The 25,472-nt window shown below is 28.1% G+C and overlaps 3 protein-coding genes across 5 annotated transcripts; 1 reads left to right on the forward strand and 2 right to left on the reverse strand.

Moving 5' to 3' along the window:
• Positions 1 to 3,430: 3,430 nt before the first annotated feature.
• On the reverse strand, positions 3,431 to 11,056 carry LOC112687887. 2 transcript variants are annotated; one of them, XM_025560861.1, is made up of 3 exons: positions 9,556 to 11,056; positions 6,109 to 6,633; positions 3,431 to 5,997 (listed from the first exon to the last, which is right to left on the reverse strand). In XM_025560861.1, the coding sequence occupies exons 2-3, from the start codon at positions 6,163 to 6,165 to the stop codon at positions 5,404 to 5,406; spliced, it is 651 nt and encodes a 216-aa protein (XP_025416646.1). In that variant the 5' UTR covers positions 6,166 to 6,633; positions 9,556 to 11,056; the 3' UTR covers positions 3,431 to 5,403. The 2 variants fall into 2 exon arrangements, with proteins under 2 accessions (XP_025416646.1, XP_025416645.1); XM_025560860.1 differs by having other exon boundaries at positions 3,431 to 6,633.
• Positions 11,057 to 11,801: 745 nt separating this feature from the next.
• Positions 11,802 to 13,553, reverse strand: LOC112687888. Of its 2 annotated transcripts, XM_025560863.1 has the most exons (5): positions 13,321 to 13,553; positions 13,091 to 13,170; positions 12,789 to 13,001; positions 12,494 to 12,637; positions 11,802 to 11,908 (listed from the first exon to the last, which is right to left on the reverse strand). In XM_025560863.1, the coding sequence occupies exons 2-5, from the start codon at positions 13,158 to 13,160 to the stop codon at positions 11,841 to 11,843; spliced, it is 495 nt and encodes a 164-aa protein (XP_025416648.1). In that variant the 5' UTR covers positions 13,161 to 13,170; positions 13,321 to 13,553; the 3' UTR covers positions 11,802 to 11,840. The 2 variants fall into 2 exon arrangements, with proteins under 2 accessions (XP_025416648.1, XP_025416647.1); XM_025560862.1 differs by lacking the exon at positions 13,321 to 13,553 and having other exon boundaries at positions 13,091 to 13,314.
• A 42-nt stretch (positions 13,554 to 13,595) lies between these two features.
• On the forward strand, positions 13,596 to 20,799 carry LOC112687886 (helicase SKI2W). The gene is made up of 19 exons (XM_025560859.1): positions 13,596 to 13,792; positions 14,038 to 14,214; positions 14,268 to 14,424; positions 14,524 to 14,738; positions 14,807 to 14,974; positions 15,032 to 15,144; positions 16,396 to 16,627; positions 16,742 to 17,001; positions 17,059 to 17,347; positions 17,420 to 17,530; positions 17,593 to 17,824; positions 17,888 to 18,165; positions 18,648 to 18,781; positions 18,841 to 19,092; positions 19,190 to 19,406; positions 19,647 to 19,800; positions 19,856 to 20,040; positions 20,121 to 20,249; positions 20,551 to 20,799. The coding sequence occupies exons 1-19, from the start codon at positions 13,766 to 13,768 to the stop codon at positions 20,749 to 20,751; spliced, it is 3,531 nt and encodes a 1,176-aa protein (XP_025416644.1). The 5' UTR covers positions 13,596 to 13,765; the 3' UTR covers positions 20,752 to 20,799.
• The last annotated feature ends 4,673 nt before the right edge of the window (positions 20,800 to 25,472 follow it).

Raw genomic sequence — 25,472 nt, forward strand, 5'->3', positions numbered from 1 at the left:
TTATTTAATAAAAATGTTTTCTAAATTTCATTATATTTGCACCCAATTTACAAAACTATTTTACAAAAAAAGTTAAGTATCATCATTGATGATTCATCAACATTGTTTTATTATAAAGTATATTATTCAAGATGTGCGATATGATATTGACAAATTATAGGTAAAATTTCATGAGTTTCTAAAAGTTTCTCTGACGATAAAACTGAAACAAACGTATAATTGTATTAAAAAATATATTAAGGGGCGATTCCTTAGGAAGCGTCTGTAGACTTTTGGCCAACGTGGCTGCCGCAGTGGGGCCGATGGTTTGGACGCACCGATACTACGTTACTTATTTTTAAATAGAAACGAATTTCCTAGACCGCCACAGACGCGCGCGACAGTCGCTTGCATCAATAGACACATTGCGATGACCGCTTCGAAGGCAGTCAGATCGCACGAGACGCGCGACCACCATATGCAAATATATTATTATTTAATTAATAATTGTAATTATTAGCTTCTTTTTCTACAATATGTCATCAAAATTACTTTTTTTTGTATGAAGAAGATGTAATGTTGGTTGAATTGGTCAGCAATTACCCTTGCGTATTTGATTTAAAACATCAAGCATACTTTTTCTGCAGATTAAGTGACATGATGTCTACGTTCTACACTGCACTGTATATAATATTTTAGTTTTCAATATACACAATAAAATTAATAATCAACAAGCGTCATTTGAGGTATGCAGGGTATGCCAGTGCATACCTAAAATTTCCAAACACTGTATTTTGGCCTGAATTCAATTTTTCTGCGCCATATCAATAAATGGAATCCTGTGATCCTGGTTTCGATTTTTCTATTATATATTATTACTAGGGCTCGGATTTTAAAGCATAATAAATGACAAAAAAATCACAAAATTGTTTAAAAAAAAGCAAAAATGAAACATATTTATTTTTAAAAAAAGCAAAAAAAAGTATGACAAAAAATTCAACAAAAATTAGTTATAATTTAATAAAACTTAAAAAAAATTGAAAAATTAATTTAAATTAAAAAAAGAATTTACTACCATGTATTTGGCAAGATTTTCAGAAATTAACTGACTCTATTGTCTGACAGGATGTTTTTAAACATGGAAAATTACCGCTCTATATCCACCGAAGTAATCGTTGCATACTTCGATATCGATGTTATACGATTAGTGAGTACTGAGAGTAATTTCTACAGACTATACGCAATAGCCGATAAGCTATCGACTTCTAAGCTGTGTCTGTAGATCTATAATCTATACGTTTAAGGTCGTTCCACACTAATGGTATGGTCACGGTCCGGTGATGGGTAGAATATAATATCTATATTTATATTAATTATATAATTATTATTGCGGGTTTTCACATTTCTTATAAATTATATTAACACTTTTTTTATTACTATAGCATAACATACAAATAAAAATTCCACGGCTAAAATAACTGAAAAAAAGCAATAAAAAAGCAAAAAAAGTATTTATACTAAAAAAAGCAAAAATAAATTCGTTTATTTCGAATCAGATTAACATGAAACGAATTTATGTATAAAAATTAGATTTCTATCTTAAATATATAAAAAGAAGCATTTACTTTAGAATCCGAGTCCTAATTATTATCAAATATTCAATAATCAATTATAATTGTATATATTTTTCCACATATATTTTACTATGGTTACGAAAGTGATAACAATTTCTGTAGCATCTGTTTTCCTCAACCAGTCATACCCCCCAACCACAAACAGCTGGTCAACTGCAGCACTATTATATATTCACCATGGTAAACAAGGATAACCGAAAATTAACTTTATAAATAGATTCAATATTAGCATTATGCACACAGTATACTCTGTGGCATTATTGTACCATATAATAATGTTGGGTGGCCATTCGTCCCGGATTTCCCGGGACATTACTGGTTTATGTACCCATGTCCCGGCGTCCCGGACAAAGTTTTCGGGACACCGAATTGTACCGGTTTTGGACTTTTGCATAGTAATGTCCCGGAAATTGAAATCTTTTTTAAATTGGTATTCTTTTGCTTACTCGGTTATCGATTTTATTTTGAACAAATACTAATTATAAATTATTCCGATAACGAACGTCGGAATGTACGACAATCACATTTCTTTCTAAATTTAGCCAGCCTACTGCCTTTGACTACATTAATTTTTAATCGGGAAAAAACCATATTATAATTTTAAATTTCGAGTACTACGGTTACGAAAGATAATATTACAGAATGTATATTTTATCTATAGTCCATACATTATACATAAATTAACAGTTATTTGTTGACGATACAAGTTGTACGAGAGTAGACAATTTTTCAACAGTTTTATACGTATTTATAATTTACAGTGTCGTAATTTTTTACAGTTAATTTTTTTACGTAGTGACTATGCCCCCTAAAAGACTTTGTATTTTTAACGAAAAGTTGCAAAATGATTTCCCATTTATTAAAAAACTTAAATCTACTGACGATTTCAATGTACAGTGTACAACTTGCCGTGGAACTTTTTCAGTAAGTCATGGTGGACGATCGGACATAAACGATCACCTCAAAATGCAAAAACATAAGTTAGCTACAAGATCATCGGTTCAATTTGGTAAAGTTTCCAACTATTTTTCTGGTTTGGTTCGTACTGAAAATGATTTTTTGTTAGCCGCTTGTGAAGCTACTTTTGTGTATCATACAATAATTCACAATCACAGTTTTCGTTCTATGTCTTGTATATCAGAATTGATTCGTCAATGTTTAAACGACAAAAAATTCACGTGTGCAAAAATAAAAACCAGGGAAATAGTTGTCAGCGTTATTTGCCCGTACATAGTTGATAATACTTTAAAGGAACTATCTTCTGCGAATTATGTATCTGTTTTAATTAAAAGTTCCAACCACAAAGCAATTAAACTAGTACCTGTTGTTGTTCGTTATTTTTTTCCTCATGTTGGCGTAATAAACAAAATACTAGAGTTCTCAAATTTGCCTGGTGAAACGTCTGATTTAATTACTTTTAAAATTATTGACATTATTACTAATTTCGAATTAAAGCAAAAAATTATTGCACTATTGGCTGATATCACAAACACTAATTTTGCTGGATATAATAGAAAAGGAAAAAATAACGTGCACACAAAACTTCAGACAGAATTAAAAAAAGATATATTTGTATTAGGTTGCAACGTTCATATCTTACATAACGCTATACAAATCGCTCAAATTATCGATATCGATCAAATTGTATTGTTTAATGTGATCGGCAAGTAAATATAAAAAACGGTTGATAAAAACGTATTGAAATGTTTCTAACGGTATTAATGATAAATATAGTTTTATTAAAAATTAACACAGATACAAAAGAAATACTAATTAATTTGTTATTAATAGCAATGAATATGTTAATAATGACAAAATATTGATAACCAATCATAAGAGTTTTAAAAAACTTCTTAGTATATAACGTTTTTTATTCTATCTCCTGTTGAAATCAAAATCATTAGATGATTCGGGTCCCCAGTTCGAGAAAATCCGACGTATAATTGTCCATGTAAATAGCATTTTGTACGTCAATGTATCTAAATGATTGACCTTGAAATTTTTAAAAAAAAATTTTAACAGGGAATTAAAGCCATTTGAATGAAAACGGCAAATATAAGGTTTTGTAATAATGTAGGTAATTTAGACTTGATTGTCTAACCATAAATATGTAAGAGTAAAATTGTATGAAGGAGACCGTTTTTGTTGTTCGATTTTGGTTATTTTACTGTAAAATATTAATGTGAGATCCGCCTTTACCTTTAGTATACATTCAATTCAGAAACTCGACACAAGTATCCACTCCGACAGTCCAGAACTATATCTCTGTGATCTTTATCTTCTTTAACTAATAATACAGCTACTTCATCGATTATAGGTGCATTATATTAACCTCTATGTTCTCCTTAAGGAACTTGATCAGCGTGAATAATTAACTAAAAATTTTGCAACTCATCAAAGGACCTTGACTTTATATTAGATCTGAAACTCTGTATGAGGTAATTATTTTCACTCAAAACTGTTTGCAATGATTCAATGAGATCTCTTTTTAAATTTAAAATTATACTTGTTCGAGTAGATATTTGATTCGACTCTGACATAAAATTTAGTAAAAATTTAGCATTATTTCTAATTTCGGGTAATAAACTACCTGTCAAATGTTCACCCTGAATTTTAAAAGTGGGTATGAAATTCCATTCGGCTATTTCGTTTTTCATTGCATTTTTATAGAGAGTGAGAATTATCAATTTAACTTTAAATTAGGTCCGGAGGATCCTCAAAATGGTCTAAAACAACTACTCTACCGTCAGTGCACCTAAGTCCATGGGTTTCATCTTTCCATTTTTTTTGCAGGACACGTTGGATATAATGTAGTTATTGGTCCTATTTGAAGCGCTGGAATATTTAAATAATCAATTTCTGATCGGTAATTAAATGCTGATTTCAGACTCAAAGCATCACGTTGCTGCTGTGCAAGTCTTTGAGAACATTCTGGTGTGTTCTTTAACTGCCTTATTATACATTCACGTGGCACTCTCGGTATGATGACGAATTGGCAACTTACCCGAAATTGAACTCCGTTAGCATGCCCAATAAACCTTCAAAAGTAGTATTTTATATCAAACTAGCTGAATAATCCGGCTTCGCTCGAGTGTAGTTATTGATTTCTCTAAATTAAATTCTTAAATCAGATATTTATTATTTACCTTCTTTCTTTTTCCCGTCCCCTAGTCCTTAAATAAACGACGTGAATTTTCAAACGTAAATAATAGCACGTTGATTGTACAGTTAGAGTTAGTTTTGTAATAATGAATAGCCGACTTTGTGTGTTTCGCAGTAACAAAACAAAAATGCAATAAAAATCATATCATTTTCCCTTGAATATCATTTATTTTTTTTCCAAATTTTTTATTATCAATCCAACAAATTTGGGTAAACAATATTCTTTGTTTGTCCATTTGAGGCAAACACAATTAAACAATTTAATGTGTGCCACGTAGTTGTCTGTGCGAAAAAACACGGATTCTCCAAATTCAAACCGTATACTTGGAGCGTTTGTTCTTGTGCCTTAATGTTCGACATGGCGAATGACAGGCGCAAAAGAAATGCAATCGTTTGGGTTCAAATGGCATGTCTGTTGGTATCAGAGGAATACGTGTGATGAGTACAACTTTCCCCTTCGCTTTGCCAGTCAATATTGTGGCTTCGGTTAAATTCGGTAACAATCTTTTTACATCTAATCTTGTGCCGTTGCACAGTTTTGGTGCATTCAAATTCCGTAGTAAAATAATTGATAAGCCAACCTTCAAATTAAAGCAGTGCGACAGCATACCGGGCGGTTCTAACAAATTCAAAAATTCAACTGGAAGTTGACTGCATCATCTTTATTCAAAGCGCTATCAACAGAGTTGTATGATGTCACTGCACCAGGCAATTTTTCTTGGATGAGATAATTGATAGCATTGACATGCACATTTTTTGGTGCATGCATTTCACCTTTCCAGTGCAATAATGGATACTGCAATGCATCATAGCTGCGATAAAGCTCTGATACACACTGCAATTGCTCATTACTTCGGTGTAGCACAATATCGTGAGATGGAAACTGCTCTCCAACAATTACAATGGCCACTTCATCAATAGTTGGTGCATTGAAGCGTCTTGCATTCTCTTCAAAGGACGTTTTGTCGACTCTTATTACTATCCTATGATTATCAGATGGCATACAATCAAGAGGGGTTTTGAACAATTGAACTAATTCATTGTGTTGTTGGAAAAAAATTTGCAGGTCCAAAATAATTTGACGCCTTGCACTTGGAACAATTGCACAATGCCGATTTAATTCATCATTGCTATTCTCAACAAAATAAATTTGCAGAAATTGAGACTCAGTGTCAGGGAATGATAGTAATGATCCAGCTCTATGATAAATCTGGCCTTGAATCTGTAACATATGAGAAATACAATTTGACATTGGAGCAGAATTCATGAAAACGTCAAAATAATTGCTGGTCATGTTGCATTTTTCGAAAGATAGTCCGTATGAAATAAATACCTTGAACGTCGGCATAAAATTGTCTCTTATAACTTTCGTCGCACCAAAAGAAGTCATTATTATATTCTTGAATATGAGACAAAAAATGCTTGGACGTTGATGATGATCCAAAAATCAATGAGTGCTGTGGATCAGGTGGAGATTCGAATGCTGGCAATTTCACTTTTCCATTAGCACAACACATGCCAGCCGTTTCACCTGGAAATTTGACTGCAGCACAATGTAGACATCTCACCGTCATTCCACCAGTAAGACCATGTTCACTGTAATCTATTTCACTGTCGTAGTAATAAATACAGCAAAGTCTATGGCTTGTGCACGACACGAAATTCATGAAGTTCGTCTTGATGCTGGATTTATTGACGGACCTGCAGAAGAAGTTCGACGTGCGTTTCATACTTATTGAACAACATTTCGTTGTAATTGTGCCTCTTCACTTTGAGATCTCCTATGAGACTGTTGGGTAACATAATTACGTAATCGTCGGCCTATATTCTGTCGTCTTAGTCATGGCATTTTTTACACCTAAACCCATACAATTAAAATTAAATAAAAATCAATCTCATTTAATCTCAAATCAATTAATATTTATCCAGAAAATAGAATTGTTGTCATATCGACGCCTCAGTTCAAGACTGGAATAACACAAATTATGAAACTACTGGTTCTAAAATGAAATAAACGACCTCTAGAGGTGAATAATTCAACTAAAAGTTATTGCGTTATAGAATCGAAATCGTCGTAATTTTGCAAATAATATCACGTAGATAACTCAATTCTGCATATTTTTGAGTTATTGCAGTCTTGAATTGAGGCAACGATATGTATGTATGTTGTTTTCGGCCATGTCATCAGGTGTACACATAAGAGGCCATAACTCCGAAATAACTTATCGTATAGCGTACAAACTTTACATAAACTATCTACATATCAATCTTAATATGCCCTGAAATTTTTATCGAAATTGGTTTGGTGGATCTTGAGAAATAAAATGTATTCAAAATGTACACTTATTTTGTATATATATAGATTAAAAAAAAATAACTATGTTTGTAACCTTGACGACCGTAAAATTTTAAAAAATATAAATAGTGTTGTCGCAAAATGGGAACATAAAAAGCCTGTTCTTGAATTTTTCAAGAACTTTATACTTATTTTGAATTAACAAATGTGGTACTAAAACCTTTAGCAGACTGTCAGATTTAACAGTAAAAAATGTCAGCCAAATCGGTTCAGTAGTTTTCTGGGTTAGCATGGTCGTAAAATACCCGTTACAATTTTACTTAGTACCTAGTAGAGATGATTATTTAATTCAATTTTTTCTGTACTGCATATTGAGATGTTTTATAATAAATTAATATATATATTGTATTCTATTTACTGTCACTTATCTACGTTGATGAAAGAGACTTACCAGATGAATTAAAAATTAAAATAAATCGAATTCTCAATTAATATTATTATACAATAATATATATATATTGATAAAGGTTAGATTCATTTATTTTTATTGAAATCATAAATATTGCACCTTGTTTAATCATAAGAAAATTAAAGCCATGTTTGAACAAAACTTTAAATTTTAGACTTCATGTGTAGTCTTCGAGCACTAGGTGAAAATAAATAAACAATTATTATGATAAATCACAGGGTTTTTTTTAAATAGTTTGAGAATATACTTTCCTAAACGGCCATAACCATTTTTTCTCCAAAAATAAGATATCGTTTTCTCAAAAAAATAATTAAAAAATAAATCTTGGCCAATTTCCTTCAATAAGGAACTATGAATAAAATTAAGTTATGTTTATGTTTAATACAAATTAAATAATTGGCAAAAATGTATTTAAATATATTTTTATATATTTAATTTTTATTTTAAAAAAAGTGGAGGAAATTAATGTCCAACTTTTTTCTTTTTTTGAGAATAATGGAAAGTGGAAGAAAACAGTATCTCATTTTTGAAGAAAAAGGAACCCACCCCCTAAAACACGATGTACAGGTACTTATAAGTCCATAGTACATTAAAATCAAGAAAAATAATTTAAAAATTCAACTCAAAAACAAATTGAGAATCAATTTCAATCTTAAAACCATTTAATAAAGTAGTTAATTCATTAACTTTAAAAATAGAAAAGATCCTTTACTTAGTAAATTATTATGAAATTATTAATTTATTAATTTTCCAGTAAGCAAAATAATTATTTTTTTAATATAATTAATATTATACAAGTTATAACTTATATTTTTTGAATAGGGTAGTAATCGCTTATGTATATTATTTATGACGCATAAAATTAATATATTTTAATTTAATCTACGTCAGGACTTAGGAGTAGTTAATATTTGAAATAAAAAAACATAATTATCCAGTGGTCGAGAAAGATTTAAAACCTACCCTTCTTTTATAAATGTATTTATTAAATTGTTCATTGTTAACGTGGGTTCCATAACACTAAACAAATAGCGGCTTATGTGTAACTTAACTTATAAATGCTTACGTAATTCTACCAACTATTACTTTAATAATATAATTATTTATAATCATATATAACAAATTTTATAACCTTATAAGTTACTTCATCAGACTACTTCCGACACTTCTATCGTATACTATAGTACAATACTGCAGCCTCTCGTAAAGAAAAATGTATTTAAATTTTTTAAAAACTTGAATTTTATTTTTGTACATTTTTTATATAAATCCTATATAACTTGTCAGAGTATGATACTTCCTTTTTTTTATAATAAGTACTTTTAATACATTTTTATAAAATTTTACATCATAAATTCAGTAAAAATAAAATAAAATACATATTTAAATAAAGTAACTTATTCAATTGATATTAATGTTACTTGATACAAAAACTGTATGAAGTACTCGTATACCTAATTTATAATCAAATCCAAATAATACACAACAATGATAGAATATTAATATAACATATACACAACCTACTTATCGATTTAACATGGATAGATTTATCCCAATATACTAACATTGAAACTACCTTCATAAATCCTAACGTATTTTACCGTCACTAATGTACACCTACAAGTACACCTGACAAACAAAAATAATAAAATAAAAATTGATACATTTTGATCATTTGAATAATAATTACCATATTTGGCTAGTTAAATTAATGGTTCATTCAGAACTCGTAATGTTCTAAGCGAATTTGATATTAGGTAAAAATACATATATACATAAAGTATGTAGGTAATTGTAATAATTCTTTCGAATTGAATAACTTTGATAATTGAAAACACCAGAAGTATACCTGGAAGTTTTTAGGATTGTACATCCTAAAATAAAATATTTTATACCACACCATAAACTAACAATAGAAAGACAATACTTGCAAACTAAACTAATTAAACAAAATAGTCTGAAATTCTGTTATGAAACAAAAATGCATGATATCAATAGAAAAAAACAGTACTTACATAACATATATTTCCAAAGACAAAATTTGTTCAATGTACATGATAATTACGTAAATAAAAACAATAAAATAAGACATTTCCATTCAGAACATTGTTAATTACAGATTTCAATATCCAACGACATCCAATCGAAAAATATAAAAACGTTTTACAGCTGTTTGCCACTATATCGAAGTCAAGGAAAAAAATTAAGTATTTTTTCGTATAGGTTATTTGAAATACACTGTTGAGATTAGATACTATAATTTGTAGCCAAAAAATAATAAATTTCAAGTGCATAAAGCTGCGTCCACACTAACGTAACAAAACGACGAACTGTTCGTCAAACTATTTGAGAAACTGTTGGCCGAATATCTAAAAAATATGTATGTTCGCGTATAGCTAACCAATAAATTAACTTATATAACTAAAATAACTTTTCTGAATAACTTTATAGTAGTTCAATCTATCGCTGAGTATAGACGCTTGTCATGTCACTTCGAATTGCTGCTGCAGCTTATGTTTATATTCATCTCACACTAGAAAAAAAGAATAGAAGACAAACCCGACTTTTTACTCGTCAATCAAAATTTGGAGGAAATTCGTTATTAAACGATTTAAGAACGCAAGAAATTAATGGACAGTTTCAATCGATTGGATTCATTTGATCTTATGTTCACATAATTTTTTCTGTATATTATTTATTAAATTATCAAAATTTACCTGAGCCCGTTCCTTTACTATTTTTAATTTTTGTCTTTTCTCGTCTGAATGCAGCTAGTAATGACGTCATTTTTTTCTTACTCATCCACTGAGATATTGGTTGAAATTTATTGTGATAGTTCAACATCATTACATGAGTCATTTTTTAAGATCTTATTAAAATGGTTTTTTATTTAATGGGTTCCATATAATTTCATTATTCCTATAGATTTCAATAAACTTAAGGGTATTTTCACTAGTCCAATACGTCATAATTAAAAAAAGTACGAGTTGAAAAGGTAATACTTATTATTAAATATTTTAATTATTGTAATTAAATATTATGAACGTGAAAACTTGACTATGCTGCAAGGACTGTAGGCAGTTAATTAAACTTAAAAACTGATTATAAATAATAATAGTTCAATTTTGTGTGTTCGTGAAAATGTCCTAAGACGTGTCCATACCTGTCATAAAATGTTCGCGTAACATACTTTGATGTTATGTTGAAATACCGACAACTGACGGATTGTCAATTAGTTCAATAGAATGTTACAAGTTCGCCCATTTGTTACACACGAATTCTGTTCGCGAACACATATTCGTCGTTTTGTTATGTGTACGCGGTTTTACACGTAAGATATAAAACTGTTGTCTCATAAGATAAAAAAAAGGTGCAACTCGGTAATGAATTGTACACATAGGTACGCACAGACCTGTATTTTAAAGTGTGCCTACTATACTTTTGGGCCTTTTCTTAAGAAAACGTGTAAGTATATTTAATAAACTATAATGTATAAATAATGAAATAAACATAACTCACTTTTTTTCTTTAATATAAAAAAGAACACCCTTGCAAGGAAATTAGTACAAAATAAAACTATGATATCCAGTCTTGTTTGTGTAGCGTGTAAGTATAACATATAAAGTAATAATTTGATGGTTGAAAATATTATTAGTCACCATAGTTCTCACTTTCCAGAGCAAGAACCACACAGAGGAAAACCAGACACCAAAAAGAAAATCTTCTATATCTAACATGGAACATAGTCATCTAAAATAACTGGCAAAGTATAAATGCCAAATTTCTAACATTTCCAATAAAAAAAAAAAAAAGTTCAGTTAAAATCTGAAATTGTATATACACTTAAGCTATTGTTTAAATAATATTTATTTTATTTAAACTATTACATTGTAATTTAACAAAACATACACATGAGCAAAAAAAAAGTAGAAACTTCTTATAATGCAACCACCATAACATAATTTTAAAGTACTTTTTATCAGTAAATTGTAATTTATATATTTATAATGATTATAATAAATCCAAATTATTAATTATCAGGAAAATTTTACACTGTTCAATTTCTAATCAAAATTAAACTTATTAATTTTTATTTATTTAATTTTAATTTGATAAAAAAAAGTATCCGTCATTAAAAAAAAAAAAAAAAATATATATGAAAACATTTTTAATTTTTACTAAATTATTTGATTAATTAATGAAAAATATAAAAAATAATTCATTTTAAATTAATAATATAAGAATAAATAGATATTAATCTTTTAAACTTAAAGTTAATAATCAAATTGATTTTAAAAACCTAAGCAAATATGAATTCTGGAAAATCCATAATAGGCAGTGTTGGAAAGTAATATTCTTGATCATTTCCTATAGTAAAAAATTGTTTTGTTAATCACAACAATAAAAAAAAATTATTAAACTATACATTAGGGGTAGCCAACAGGTCAATTTTAACATGAGTTAATCACGATTCCTTCAACTTTTTTTTCAAATTCTTTCAGAAAACCATTGAAATATTTATTATTTTTTGGTAAATTTTCATATCTCTGTCTAACCGGCAAATATAAAAAAAAATAATAACAATTAATAAAGAATATATATGGAAATAAATAACTATGATAAACAAAATTATATCCTGAGATCAAATAGCTATGTAGATATGTTATACATATTTTAATGTATATTCAGTAAGAATAATGGTATTTATTGCACTGTGTAATTGATAAAATATAAATAAAAATTCATGTTAAGTAAAATTGTAAAATTAAAATTATTATTAATTACTTAATGAAATTTTAAATAGAATAAATAAAGGAAGTATGTATACAAAATATATTTTAACTCAGTTAATTTTTTTCTTTTTTTTAGTCTGATAACCTAGAAAAACTCACAAATTTATGAAAGTTGGCCTAACCCTGCTATATATAACCAATATATGAACTTTATACTTACCAAAATTGTCAAATGTATTATTTATTTCATTAATCATTATATTATTATAATCTTCAAGAAACCAATCATTTTCCACATCATTCTTTGTACTAAAAAAGTCGCTTAGCATGTCAATATTACAAGTCATATTATCAGGTAAAGAATCTGTAAAATGTAAAAAAATTTAATAAAAATAATGTTACACAGGACATATTTGTAATACATTGGTAAGGTCATAAAATCACTTTCACATCCCTTTTTATTATGTAATTGTTACAAAACATATGTAACACAAATATTTGATTTCTAAACTTACCTTTCTCAAATGTTGTGCACTCAAAATGATTTACCTCTTCATTATAGGAATTATCTTTAAGGACAGATTTACACTTATCACCTGTTTCAAAATTTATCATAGGCAACACTTTCAATTGTTTCAAACCATTACTGCCAGACTTTTTGGTTGACTGTACCGTATTTGTCAATACTTTCAATGCATTTTTTTTGCGGCTCGTAATCAAAGTATTTTCTATTAACATTGAATGAAAAAAATTAGTAAATGTATTATGTAAAAAATAATCTAATAAGTATTTTTCAAATTATTATCATATAACTTACTAATATTTTTCGTAGGATTCTCGTTATTTGTAGAAGTCAAAGCAAGACCACGACGAGCATATGAAGACATCTTAAATATTCTGAAGGTATAAATCAACCGATAAACGAAAAATAAAATTTTTATTATAACGAATAGTGAACGTTTTCAAATTTTAACTTTGAGTTTTAAAACTTGAATTACGGATACAAATAAAGATGATCGGCCAAGTTATAAAAATAATTGGTTTTACCTCTTATCGATGATTAACGACTATAATTCGATAGCAACTAAAATATAATATAATTGACAGGAAATCCAAGAATGTTATTCTTATTTTGTTATTTGAATTTTTAACGGATTTTGATCTGTGATTGTATTAAATTAATAATGCAGTTATCAAACCTTCGTTACAGTGTGGTCAACAATTAAAATTGTATAATAATTCGCAAAGTATATGAAATTATGTGATCTCTTTATGGTTATCAGTTTTCACTAAATTTCATCAACTATAATCCAAATATTATAAATGTATATAATGTACTTCCAATTTAAAGTATTGAAATTGTAATAATTACTATACTTACCTTTATATTTACTTTTAGTGGGTATCACTATTTTTGTATGTAACAATTTACAACGATCAATATCACATAACGAACAATTGTTTATTACGTTTGTTTGAGTGTGTAAAAAAAATGGAAGATTTCAATATGAAATATGAGGTAATTTGTATAACTGAAATTCATACCGAGCTATTTTTAGGGAATTATTATTTACATTTTTGTGATTTAATTACTTAAATTTAAATAGCATTGATTATAATAATTACTTGACATGTTGCTAAAGTAAAACTGAAATTAATGATTTAGTAAAATAGAATAATGTTATTAACAAAGGTTAATATTTTATTATTAATCAATTAATTTTAAGAATAACTTAAGAATCTAAAATAAATTATTTTATCAAGGTCCCTGGTGGTATTACCTCAATCATGCCAAGCATTCCTGCAGACTTGTTAAGCTATATAAATTGTATAGAAAATATGCCAGTATATAAAGGTGAATCTGTATTGCCGACTAGAGATATTAATTTGATGTCATTACTCTCTGATACTAATATAAACATACTGCCAACTGAGTTGATTGTAAGTTATGTTCTATCTTATTTACTTATTATTAAATAGTATTTAATTTATAGCCTAAAAGAAATCCTAGAACGGGTAAAATTATATGTTATGAAGAAGTTATAAATGAAACAATTACTCAACCTGATGATCCATCACCTTGTTCAAAATCAATAAATAATCATAGTATAATCACCCGATTTAAAGACAATACATTTGAATTTGATCCTAGTATGTATCTTAATGATAATATTTATTATATTTGATAAATAATATATACAATAATATTATTATATTATCATTATAATTATTTATTTTAATTTGTTTTAGATAATTTACCAACAGCCCCCGGATTGTCTAACAAATTACAAATAAATCCAAATAATGACTATTCAACTTCAAACATATTTCCTACTAATACACCATTAGAAGATGAATGGGCTGAAGATATAGGAGGCTTTTGGGATGATGAAGTGCCAGAAATCGTTGAACTACCTAAAACTAATCCAGAACCAGTTTCAATAGAAGAAATTAAGCATATTAAAGTAACAATTAATAATTAGTAATTAATTATAATTTATCTTAAATTGTATGCCTTTTTTTGTTTTGCTAGAAAGAAGAAAACTTTGTACTTAAAATATCGGGTAATATAGAAAGAGCTCTTGTAAAATCTAAATGGGTCGAAGAATTAGATATTTCCAAACCTATTGATAACTTTGATGAGTTATTACCTGATCCAGCTTATAAATGGGAATTTGAATTAGATACATTTCAGAAACAAGTAAATATTTGTTGTTTATACTTAGAAAATTGTAAATAACATAACTTCCTTATGTAGGCAGTACTTAAATTAGAAGAAAAGTGTAGTGTATTTGTAGCAGCTCATACTTCAGCGGGTAAAACTGTAATTGCTGAATATGCTATAGCACTTGCTAAAAAACACCAATTAAGGTAAATCATTTATATTTTCATTGTTAATATATTTATTAATTTTTTCTCTTTTATACATAACATATCTTTACATTTTAGATTCTGAGAAAAATGAAGAATACATTTGTTTTACAATGATGTATCTATTTTTTTTATACTTAAGCTATAACCATATATTTGGGTGGTAATTCTGTAGCAATATTTGTATGCAGTACCAATTTTTTTATTTCAGAAGCATATGATACTTTGTAGAAGTAATTTTTAAACTCAGTAATTTTTCTAACTGGAAAACCTTGAAATGTAAAATGTCTTACCATCATTTTTTTTTACTATTAATAAAATTAGTAATTTTGTTTTGTATTTTTTGAAAATTATATTCAAGGCTAAGCTATGGTTTAAGGAAAAGAAAACAGTTTTTCTAGTACAGTTTTACAGTTATTGAAATTACAGAAAGTTTGATTTTGCTAATTTTTTTCATTAACAATTTAAATTACTATATTTATATTTATTCTTACAAATGCTCATAAATAGTAATATCCGTTTATTTGTATCTTAATGTATGGCAATTTTTTATGTATTTTTTGAAATTACAATTATCGGTGACTTGGTTACTATATATATATATATATATATATATATATATTACACAATTCTTTAGTCAGAATTATTTTTGAATATTCAATAAAACCTTAATAACTTGAATCAGTTATAAATAAAAATAATTCGAGTTATAAAAAAATATTTATCTTATACTCAAATTTTGCAATCAATTCCATCCAGTTACCAAAAATTTGACATTGACTTTGGAATTATTGAAATTTCATTGTTTTATTTTATTATTGCTTGTATAAATTATATAACTGAAGAATACTACTAGATTTAAGAACTATACTAGGAATCAGTATCTTAATGGCATGTTTATTACATGATGTATTTTATAAAATATAATTTTTCTATAGTACAGTGGTTTCCCAACTGTGAGATGCTCTTCCCTAAGGTGGTACAAGCACTTATTGGGGAAGGTGAAAAGCAAAATTTATATTGTATATTACACTATTAGATATTTATTTTTAGATTAGCAGTAATTTGCTTTTATTAAAATAGTTAAATAAATTTGTTTTTATTTATTCATTGAAGGCGCAATTAAATATTTTTTGTTATGAGGATGCGTGAATCAAAAAAGTTTGGGAACTGCTGCTATAGTATTATATATAATTTAGAACTACAACAAATATATACAAAATTAGCTTTTTTTTTTTACTATTAATATAGATGCATATATACATCTCCAATTAAAGCTTTGTCAAATCAAAAATTTCGAGATTTTAAAAAAAAATTTGGAGATGTAGGCCTTATTACCGGAGACTTTCAAGTAAAACCAGAAGCTCAATGTCTTATTGTTACTACTGAAATACTATGTTCAATGCTGTACAGTAATTCAGATAAAATTAAAGAAACTGAATTTGTTATTCTTGATGAAGTTCATTATGTAAATGATAGAGATGTAAGTATTCTGGTTTAATTAATTGGTTAATATATTTATTATTAAATAATAAATGACTCACTTATACTAATTCTTTATTAATATTTTAATGAATAATATATATTTTATTTATAGAGAGGTCACATTTGGGAACAAATTTTAATTATGCTTCCTAAACGTATTAAATTAGTTATGTTGAGTGCTACTGTCACAAATGTTATTGATTTTGCAAACTGGATTGGTCGTACTCGTAATTCTAAAATTTATGTAGTTTTTACACTTTATAGACCAGTTCCTCTTGAACATTATATTTATGTTGGTTCAAACACATCTTTAGAAGTGAAAGATAATATGCATCTAATTAGAAAAGCAGATAGTGGATTTCTTATGCAAGGGTATATATATTATTATTAATTTTTAAGAACTTCTAAGATATTAAAATACTTTTTAAGATATCGAAAAGCATCAGATTCATTTAAAAAAAATCAAGAAATAAAGAAAACTCAAGATTTCAAAAAAGACCAGAAATCAAAATGGATCGGTTTTCTAAGATTTCTTGATAAAAATAGTTTATTTCCAGCAGTTGTCTTTATTTTATCTAGAAAGAAATGTGATTTAATGGCTGAAACTTTGAAGAATTCAGTTAATTTTTTACTAAATAACAAAGAATCACAAGCTAATGAATATTTTTTTAACCATGCTATAAAAAAGTTAAAACCTGAAGATAGAGCATTACCTCAAGTATATTACTTTTTGGTTTGAATTTTTCTCTTTAGATAAATGTACTAATTAATATTATAAAATTTAATTAAGGTGGTTTTGATGAAAGAATTATTGTGTCAAGGTATTGCCGTTCACCACAGTGGTATTTTACCAATATTAAAAGAAATTGTAGAAATGCAATTTCAAAAGAGTTTAGTTAAAGTAAGTATAAACTTAAAAATTATGAAACTTTTATTTTAATTATGTATTAAATTGCTTTACAGTGTCTATTTGCTACAGAAACATTTGCTATAGGTATTAATATGCCAGCCCGAACAGTGGTATTTGATGCTATTAACAAATTTGATGGAGTAGAAAAACGAAATTTAGCACCAGCTGAGTACACTCAAATGGCAGGACGTGCAGGTCGTCGTGGTCATGACCCAAGTGGAACAGTTATAATCATGGCCAATAACCAATTACCCAATGATAGAGAATTAACAAATATGATGCTTGGTTAATTAAAAATCTAAATAATTATTTTTTTATTTTATCTTTTAACTTTAAAATATATTTCAGGAAAATCAGCTAAATTGGAATCCCAGTTCAAAGTCAGTTATTCTATTATATTGAATATGTTTAAAAAAAATAATTCTGAAACCCTAGAAGAAATTTTAGGGAGTAGTTTTATTGAAGCTGCTAGAGCTAAAAAGAAAGATGAATACGTTGAAGAATTAAATTCTTTAAAATTATTAGATGAAAAAGATAATTGGCAACCAACTGGACAGCAAGAATTAATAGTTAAAGAATTTTACCTTGCTGCTAAAGAATATCTAGACTGCAGAAATGAAGATTGGGTAAATTAAATTGCTTAATATGATACTTACTGCATGAGTTGAGAACAGACTGGCATGGGAACTTAAATCATGTGTATAATAGAGAAGTGTGGAAGAATTTAGTATTAGCAGCAAATGGTCTATAATGCCAAAAAAAAAAAAATTATTTAACATTTATTTAATAACTTAAAACCTTACAGCATTACTTTCATATTACAACATTCACTTAAATGAACATTAAAATTGTTAAGCTCAATTCTTTATTTTTGAATCAATATTAAAATATATTTTACTTATGTAAAAAAAAAAAAAAATTGTGCATAGATAATATCGATAATAAAACCATTATAATTGTTGTTGTAAAATATAAATTATCATTACTACTAATTATTGCTTTGAATAATACTAATACTAATACATAAATTATACTAACTTCTGTATACACGTTTTTGTATAATTATTTAAAGATTTTTAAAAAAATGTTATAATTATGTTATTTTTAGGATAAACTTTATAATGCAAGTGATAAAAGTTTCAGTGAAACCGGTCGATTTGTCATTATTACTCATCAACATTATGTTAATAGATTAGCAATTATATTATCTAGTAATGCAAAGAAAGTTCCAAAAGAATTTAGGTATAGGATTGTAGAATTCAATATTATTGATTTTATAGAACTACATTTTTTTTTTTCAGAGTACTGGTATTAGACAATGAACATGTAAAAAGTGAATTATCAGACAAAAAAAAAGATTCTTGGTATAAATTTATTTATTTATCTCAAAAAAGAAGATTAATGGATAAATCATTAGATGTTATTTCCAATAATGCACATACTATTTTAACAATACCATCAAATTCAATTATGGCAATCACTAGATTTTCTGGTAATTTTGATATTGATTCAATTATTAAAAATTGGGAAATGAGACAAAATGAACGCTTTAAGTAAGTTAAATTTATTATTTGTTTATATTTATATTAAATTTACAGAGTGATTATTTATTGTTGAGAAATTAAAAGTTAATTTAAATAAATTATTTAGGGATGCACCTATTTCAGCTCACTGCCAACGAGCTATAACAATGCTATCAGAAAAAACATTATTATTAAATCGATCAGAAGTGAATGAACCAGTATTGAGTTTGTTAGAGTTACGAATTGATCATTTTGAATTACACAGAATTATGTTACACATGCATTCATTGGAAAATCAAGTATATAATATAGATTTATCGGACATAATTGCTTTTGAAGAAGTTGTAAGCATATTTTTCTACTAAACTTATATTTTATTTATCTAATAATGTTAGTTAATTATTTATTGATAATTTAAAGCTGAATTAAAGGTTAAAATATTAATATTAGTTTAAGTTACCATTAATCAATTTGTTTCATAGCTTTCATCCAATGTATTTAACAACACCATTATATACTTGACTATTAAACTTACTAAAGAACTTAGAAACCATCTCATAATTTTTGTTTTGTGCGTTTTGTAGTTTTCAACATTATATGAACATCAAACAAGAAAAGAAAGAATTACAGAATTAGAACATCAAATTTCAAATAAAGCGTTACAATTGTATAATGAATACATCAATAAAGTAGAAGTTCTCAAAGAATTAAAATATATAAACCCAAGAAATGAAATAAGTTAGTTAAAATGATATCAATAAAAGGCTAAATGCTTTAATTATTTATATTACAGCTACCCAAAAAGGAAATGTAGCTGCTACTATGGGATCACATGAGCTATTAATCACTGAATTATTATTGTGTAATATGTTTGAAGAATTAAAACCAGAAGAAATTGCTGCCGTTCTTTCATGTTTAGTATGTGAATCAAAGTCTGATTTTAATTGGGAATGTATTAAGGAAGAAAATTTGTTGAAAGTATATGAATGGATTAAAAAATATTTTTTAATATTAATGTGTAACATTTTGAACCATATTTTAAAACAATTTAATTTTAGGGTATTCACATAATTAAACAAAAACATGATTACATTCAACATGTTGAATCCAACTATTTAAGCAATTATGAACGTATCGATCTCAACTTCAACTTAGTTAAAGTACTTTATCTATGGGCTCAAGAGAAGGTATTTATAATATTTTTACTAATACTAGTAACTGTGCTCAATTTAATGCAATGAAAGAGCACATAATGTGCTCATTATTTTCTGTTTATACATTTTTATGAATTTGGATAATGTTAATTATTTATTCGTTTATTTTATTTATCATTTATTCATCATTTTTTTTTTTAATATAATAAAACCTTCCGAGTTATATTATTGTACATTCTTACAAATGCTAAACAATAGAAATTAAAATCTATCATTATGTATTTTATTTATTCATCAATATGTATCACTAATAACTTGTTTGATTTATATTTAGCCGTTTTCTGAAATAATGGAAGTAACCGACATTCAAGAAGGAATTATAGTCCGATGCATAGTTCAGTTAAATGAAATTTTGACTGTCATTAAAAATGCTGCCAAAACGATTGGCACTAATAAGATAAGTGAAAAGATGCAAGAAGTTCTTGACAAAATAAAAAGAGATATAGTATTTACTCCATCTTTATACATGGAATAAGTTTTTGTAAACAAAAATAATAAGTTAATATAATATAATTTCTATTGACATTGAATTAAATTTATTTAGTGTTAGATTAATATAGTAAAGTTACAATACTGTATTTGGGAGTTAAGCAATGTGAAAACAGTTCAGCCCCATATTGTTGCGGACATACATACATGTAGGTTCTTACGACTCATAATACATGGATGGGACCACGTAGATTAAAAATAATAGAAATCGGGAAATAATTATTATTAATATAATATTCGTATTCATATAAAGAGAAAGGAATGATTAAGAACCAAGGGTAACACGAATATGAGCTGTCAAGACTACATTTCAAAGAATTATAAAAAAAAGCAATTAATAAAAGCGCATAACAAAATATGAGAGATGTTCGAATAGTAATATTACCGAGGTCAACCATTTTAATTACAATTTAACATCTTCAGGTAGTAACAGTAATTGGAAATAATGTATTACATAGAAATGCGCGGTCAATTCCCATGAGACCTAAGTATATAAGGGGGTTGGGAACAGACCAATATTCAGATGTGGTTTACTGGTATAAGCGCAAGCACCTTCACGCCAGATCATTTCTTAAATTAATGTTTTGTACTTACAAAAAATTCTTAAATAAACAGTTTAATTATATTTGAGTATTTTTATTTGGAGTATTATCCTAAAAAACTTAACCATCGTTACGATTGAACGACGGCACGCAACAATATAGTGATTTACTATAAAAAATTAAAAAAGTTACAATACTGTATTCCACTGATAATAAATACAAGTAGTAAAAGTAAATACAAACATTAAGATTAAATTCTAAAATCCATTATATAAAATTACATTGGTGTAAAAAAAATGCATCATCAATTAATGACAGCAGTGCCGTTCCTATCCAAAGGCGTGTTTAGAATTAATGTAAAGGTATGTTTACACTCATGCACTTTCCACTTCAATTTTCAATTCAACTTACGTTTCAACATTCATTTTTGCTTTCATCTTACGCATGTCTTTATTGAATGCAATAGATGCATGCTTCTTATTGTTCACACTAACAACGTCACAAAGCAGTCGTCTTCCAGTTTGTTATCAATAAGCATGTCGAACTCGCATATATTTCTTGGTGTTAGGGCGGCCTACTTAATTATTGCGAGTGTAAGAAAAAAACGTAGGAAAAAACGTTCTTTGTGGATTAAAAATTATTTAAAAACTCAGCATTTAGAAATCATAGATGGTTTGCAACTAGCCAAAGATATTTTATTTAAAAACTACTCGAATGCTCATAGCAGTGGCGTATCCAGAATTTTTTTTTGGTGGGGGTTATAAAAAATGGAACATTAAATTTTTTTTGAATTTTGTTTGTTTTTATTATAATCAATAAACAATATACATACACTAAACATTTTCGGGGGGGTTATAACCCCCTAACCCCCCTGGATACGCCACTGATTACAACTACCAATGTGTGGTATACGAAAAAAAATATACATCGAGGTTGTACGTAGCTCAATTTTGCCGAACTTACCTCAAACGAGAAATGAAGCTTTGAATGTTTTGGGTGAGATAGATATTATTTACGAAAATGAATAAACATTATTTATGTGGAACCGTTTAGTGAAGTTTACAAATGATTAAAATGTATTTATTTTTTTTTTAGTTTTATTTTTTAATTTAAGTAAGTCACTAGTTACTAGAAATTAATGTTATTTTATCGTTATGTTTTAAGAATTAAGAATCTGACAACAACAAAGCTTAAAAAAATGTATTTTAAATATTTTTTGAATTATATGTATTGAATATTTGTATTTAAATAAAAATTTTAATACTTTTTAATTTAAATATTTAAATACCTATTTGAAATAATTTAATTGTAATTCTATACGGGAGGCAACTAGTGTGAAAAATCTTGGGAGGCAACTCGTACATAAACATGAACTACCTGGTCATCGGAGGCAACCAGGGTAAATTAACATTTTTGTTTATGATAAGGACGGGAGGCAATTCGTATATTTTCGGAGGCAACTAGTATACTCCGTTTCGGCTACGGTCAAGCGCGTGTTCCGCGGGCACGAGTTATGTTACTCAGAATAATAATATAATACACGCAGAATACATTGCGACCGGGGCCGACTTAAGCTCATTTAGCGCTCGTTTCAAGAATTATTTTGGTTCCACCTTAAACGACTTAAACGTATGACTTAAAAGTGCAGAATGTAGGGATCAACTTTCAAACGTGCATATTTGCAACACACATTTGTAAATCATCCATAAAACAAACATATAATAATACTCACTACTCGGTTATAAATGTATTGCGCACAGGTAGTACCAATGAAAACTGGAATATACTCTCTGGAATTACTCTCGTAAACGTAAAATCAATTTAGATTAAAAATTAACACGAGTATATAATTAAAATAGATCTTTGCTAAAAATCATCCGTAATGGGAAAGGGTGTTTTTGACTTAAGCGCGCCGAGCACACCACCATCATGCGTACACGGCTCTGGGCGTTTAAGTTCGATCTTCACCTTTGTATTAAGCCTAATCAATCGAACTTACCCGAAAATCATCATCATCTGCACGGGCAAAACATTCGATCGCACCGCGACGCGTTCGTTAACGTTAACCGACGTTTTCGTCGATAGTGGTCGCGGCAGCTTTAGGTTCGACCGGCGCCGTTAAAACTTTCCGCTGGAGCATTGCGTTCTCTGTTCAGGATATCGCGAACGAATGGACAACAAGAAAAACCAAAAAATAGTTAGCAATAACGAAATAACGTGTTACACGTGTCCCGTGAGGCTGTCGTAGGTGTCCATCGACACTATCGACGTCGCTTAACTAAGCTTAACTAATCTAACCAAGCGAGGGATTGATGTTCAACGTGATACAGCTTGGAGTTGTCATCGTCCGGGTTGCGGCAGAGGGTAGAGAGTGGGTCCGTGATAGTGGTGCACGTCATGCACCTCAACTACCGCGGGACCGTGTCAGGTGTGGAAGTCGCACGAGAAAATATGTCCATTCCGAGACGAAAAAGAAATATTTGTCGATACCGGTAACATCAAGTTCGGAACGATGATTTTCAATTCCATACGGCGCGCGTCAAAATTACGTTCGTTCGAAAAATTAACACTCGACTGTTTCACAAAAAGACTAAATGGAACAACTAATGTTTTTATTTTTACATTGATATGTCCGAAAATCCAAATAAGAACACAAATACATCGGGAATACGGTAGAAGTTATAGTGTGTTAAATAAAAATGTATATCGTGGCTCTAATAAAAACACGACTTGTTACAAATATTGACATAGATATTAAACAAAGATTGTTGATCTTTCCGTATAGAAGTTCGTCTAATATTTTATTAGTGAAATAATTTTGTTTGCACCTATGTATTGCAGATTTATCATATTTACTAAATATTATATAATTAGTAAGCGTAGGCTTGTTCGTAGTATTTGAGTGAGTTTTGAACAAATATTACTAGAAGTAATAGCATAAATGGCAAATGTAAGAAAACAAAGCAGCATGTCAGAAATATCGACAGTTCAAAAGCAGATATCTACAATAATCGGAGGATGGTTCAATTGGATAAGATGGAATGGACACATTGATGACGTCAAAAGTCAGGGGGATATGGCAAACGCTTCCACAAGGGAAACGCAAAAGTCCCAAGAAGTGTGCTCTTTGACGGACAAAGATGAACTGCTGTCCAACGAGATAGTAAAAATTCATTCAGGTTTGTAAAAACATGATAAACTATTATAATATAATGAAACAAAAAAGGAAAAACAACAAATGATACAATATGAAACAATGTTTACATAATTAGAAACCCAAGAAGAAACCCAAAAAGTGGGCTCTTTGATGAACAAAGATAAACTGTTGTCCAACGAGATGGTAAAAATTCACCCAGGTTTGTAAAAATATGATAAACTATTATAATATAATGGAACAAAAAAGAAAAAACAACAAATGATACAATATGAAACAATGTTTACACGTTTAGAAACCAAAAACAAAGGAAACCAGACCGATGACGTAATCGCAACGGCAAATCGTGAGTTAGAAAAGGCGAAGAAAGGTAGGCAATTATTATGTTATCATATTGTAAAAATTCGGTATAATGAACGGTTAATGATAATAACTATCGCTGGGTCTTAGTTATAACCGAGTTCAAGCATGACAATTACATCTTGGTCAATGAATTATCATTTATGAGAGAAAAATGTAATATAATGGAGCGGAAAATTGAATTGATTCAAGGCAAACAAAACTATTAAATGAAAATAAATTTAATAATTGTGATACTTTTTAAAATATATTTTGTTTACAAATATAGATGCACACATAATGGCGACACAAAAAAAACAGGCGAAACATGACCAGGTTGTCAAAGAATTAAATGTTGAAATACAAAAAATGAAAAAAAATTCGACCAACTGCAAGTGTCGTAATTTATTTGAACCGTAACATATATGAACATAATTAAACATTTACTCTCATTGAATTTTAGGTGATGACTCGAAGAAAAAAGATAATATTTTTATAGAAAAAGAGTTATGGATGCTGAGAGATAATAACAGCAGAATGGAAAATAACTTGAAAATGATTAACGGTATGTGATTATTTATACATCACGGTGTGTCGATAAATAATTACGTAGACATTCATTTTTTTATACGCATACGGTGTTGGCTCAAAATTTAAATGTAACAGTAAAAA

The sequence above is a fragment of the Sipha flava genome, unplaced genomic scaffold (genome assembly GCF_003268045.1).
Source record: "Sipha flava isolate LNK unplaced genomic scaffold, YSA_version1 36_pilon_pilon, whole genome shotgun sequence".
Classification (NCBI taxonomy): domain Eukaryota; kingdom Metazoa; phylum Arthropoda; class Insecta; order Hemiptera; family Aphididae; genus Sipha; species Sipha flava.

What these genes read in the sequence shown, in the direction of transcription:
- LOC112687887 (XM_025560860.1), bottom strand. Translation starts at nt 6,165, where the DNA reads ATGACTTCTTTTGGTGCGACGAAAGTTATAAGAGACAATTTTATGCCG.
- LOC112687886 (XM_025560859.1), top strand. Translation starts at nt 13,766, where the DNA reads ATGGAAGATTTCAATATGAAATATGAG. An exon ending in GCTAAAAAACACCAATTAAG is followed by an intron (nt 15,145 to 16,395) that starts GTAAATCATTTA and finishes CTATTAATATAG; the next exon opens with ATGCATATATACATCTCCAA. An exon ending in AAGATAGAGCATTACCTCAA is followed by an intron (nt 17,348 to 17,419) that starts GTATATTACTTT and finishes AATTTAATTAAG; the next exon opens with GTGGTTTTGATGAAAGAATT.
- LOC112687888 (XM_025560863.1), bottom strand. Translation starts at nt 13,160, where the DNA reads ATGTCTTCATATGCTCGTCGTGGTCTTGCTTTGACTTCTACAAATAAC. An exon ending in GTGCACAACATTTGAGAAAG is followed by an intron (nt 12,638 to 12,788) that starts GTAAGTTTAGAA and finishes TACATTTTACAG; the next exon opens with ATTCTTTACCTGATAATATG. An exon ending in TAATACATTTGACAATTTTG is followed by an intron (nt 11,909 to 12,493) that starts GTAAGTATAAAG and finishes TTTTTACTATAG; the next exon opens with GAAATGATCAAGAATATTAC.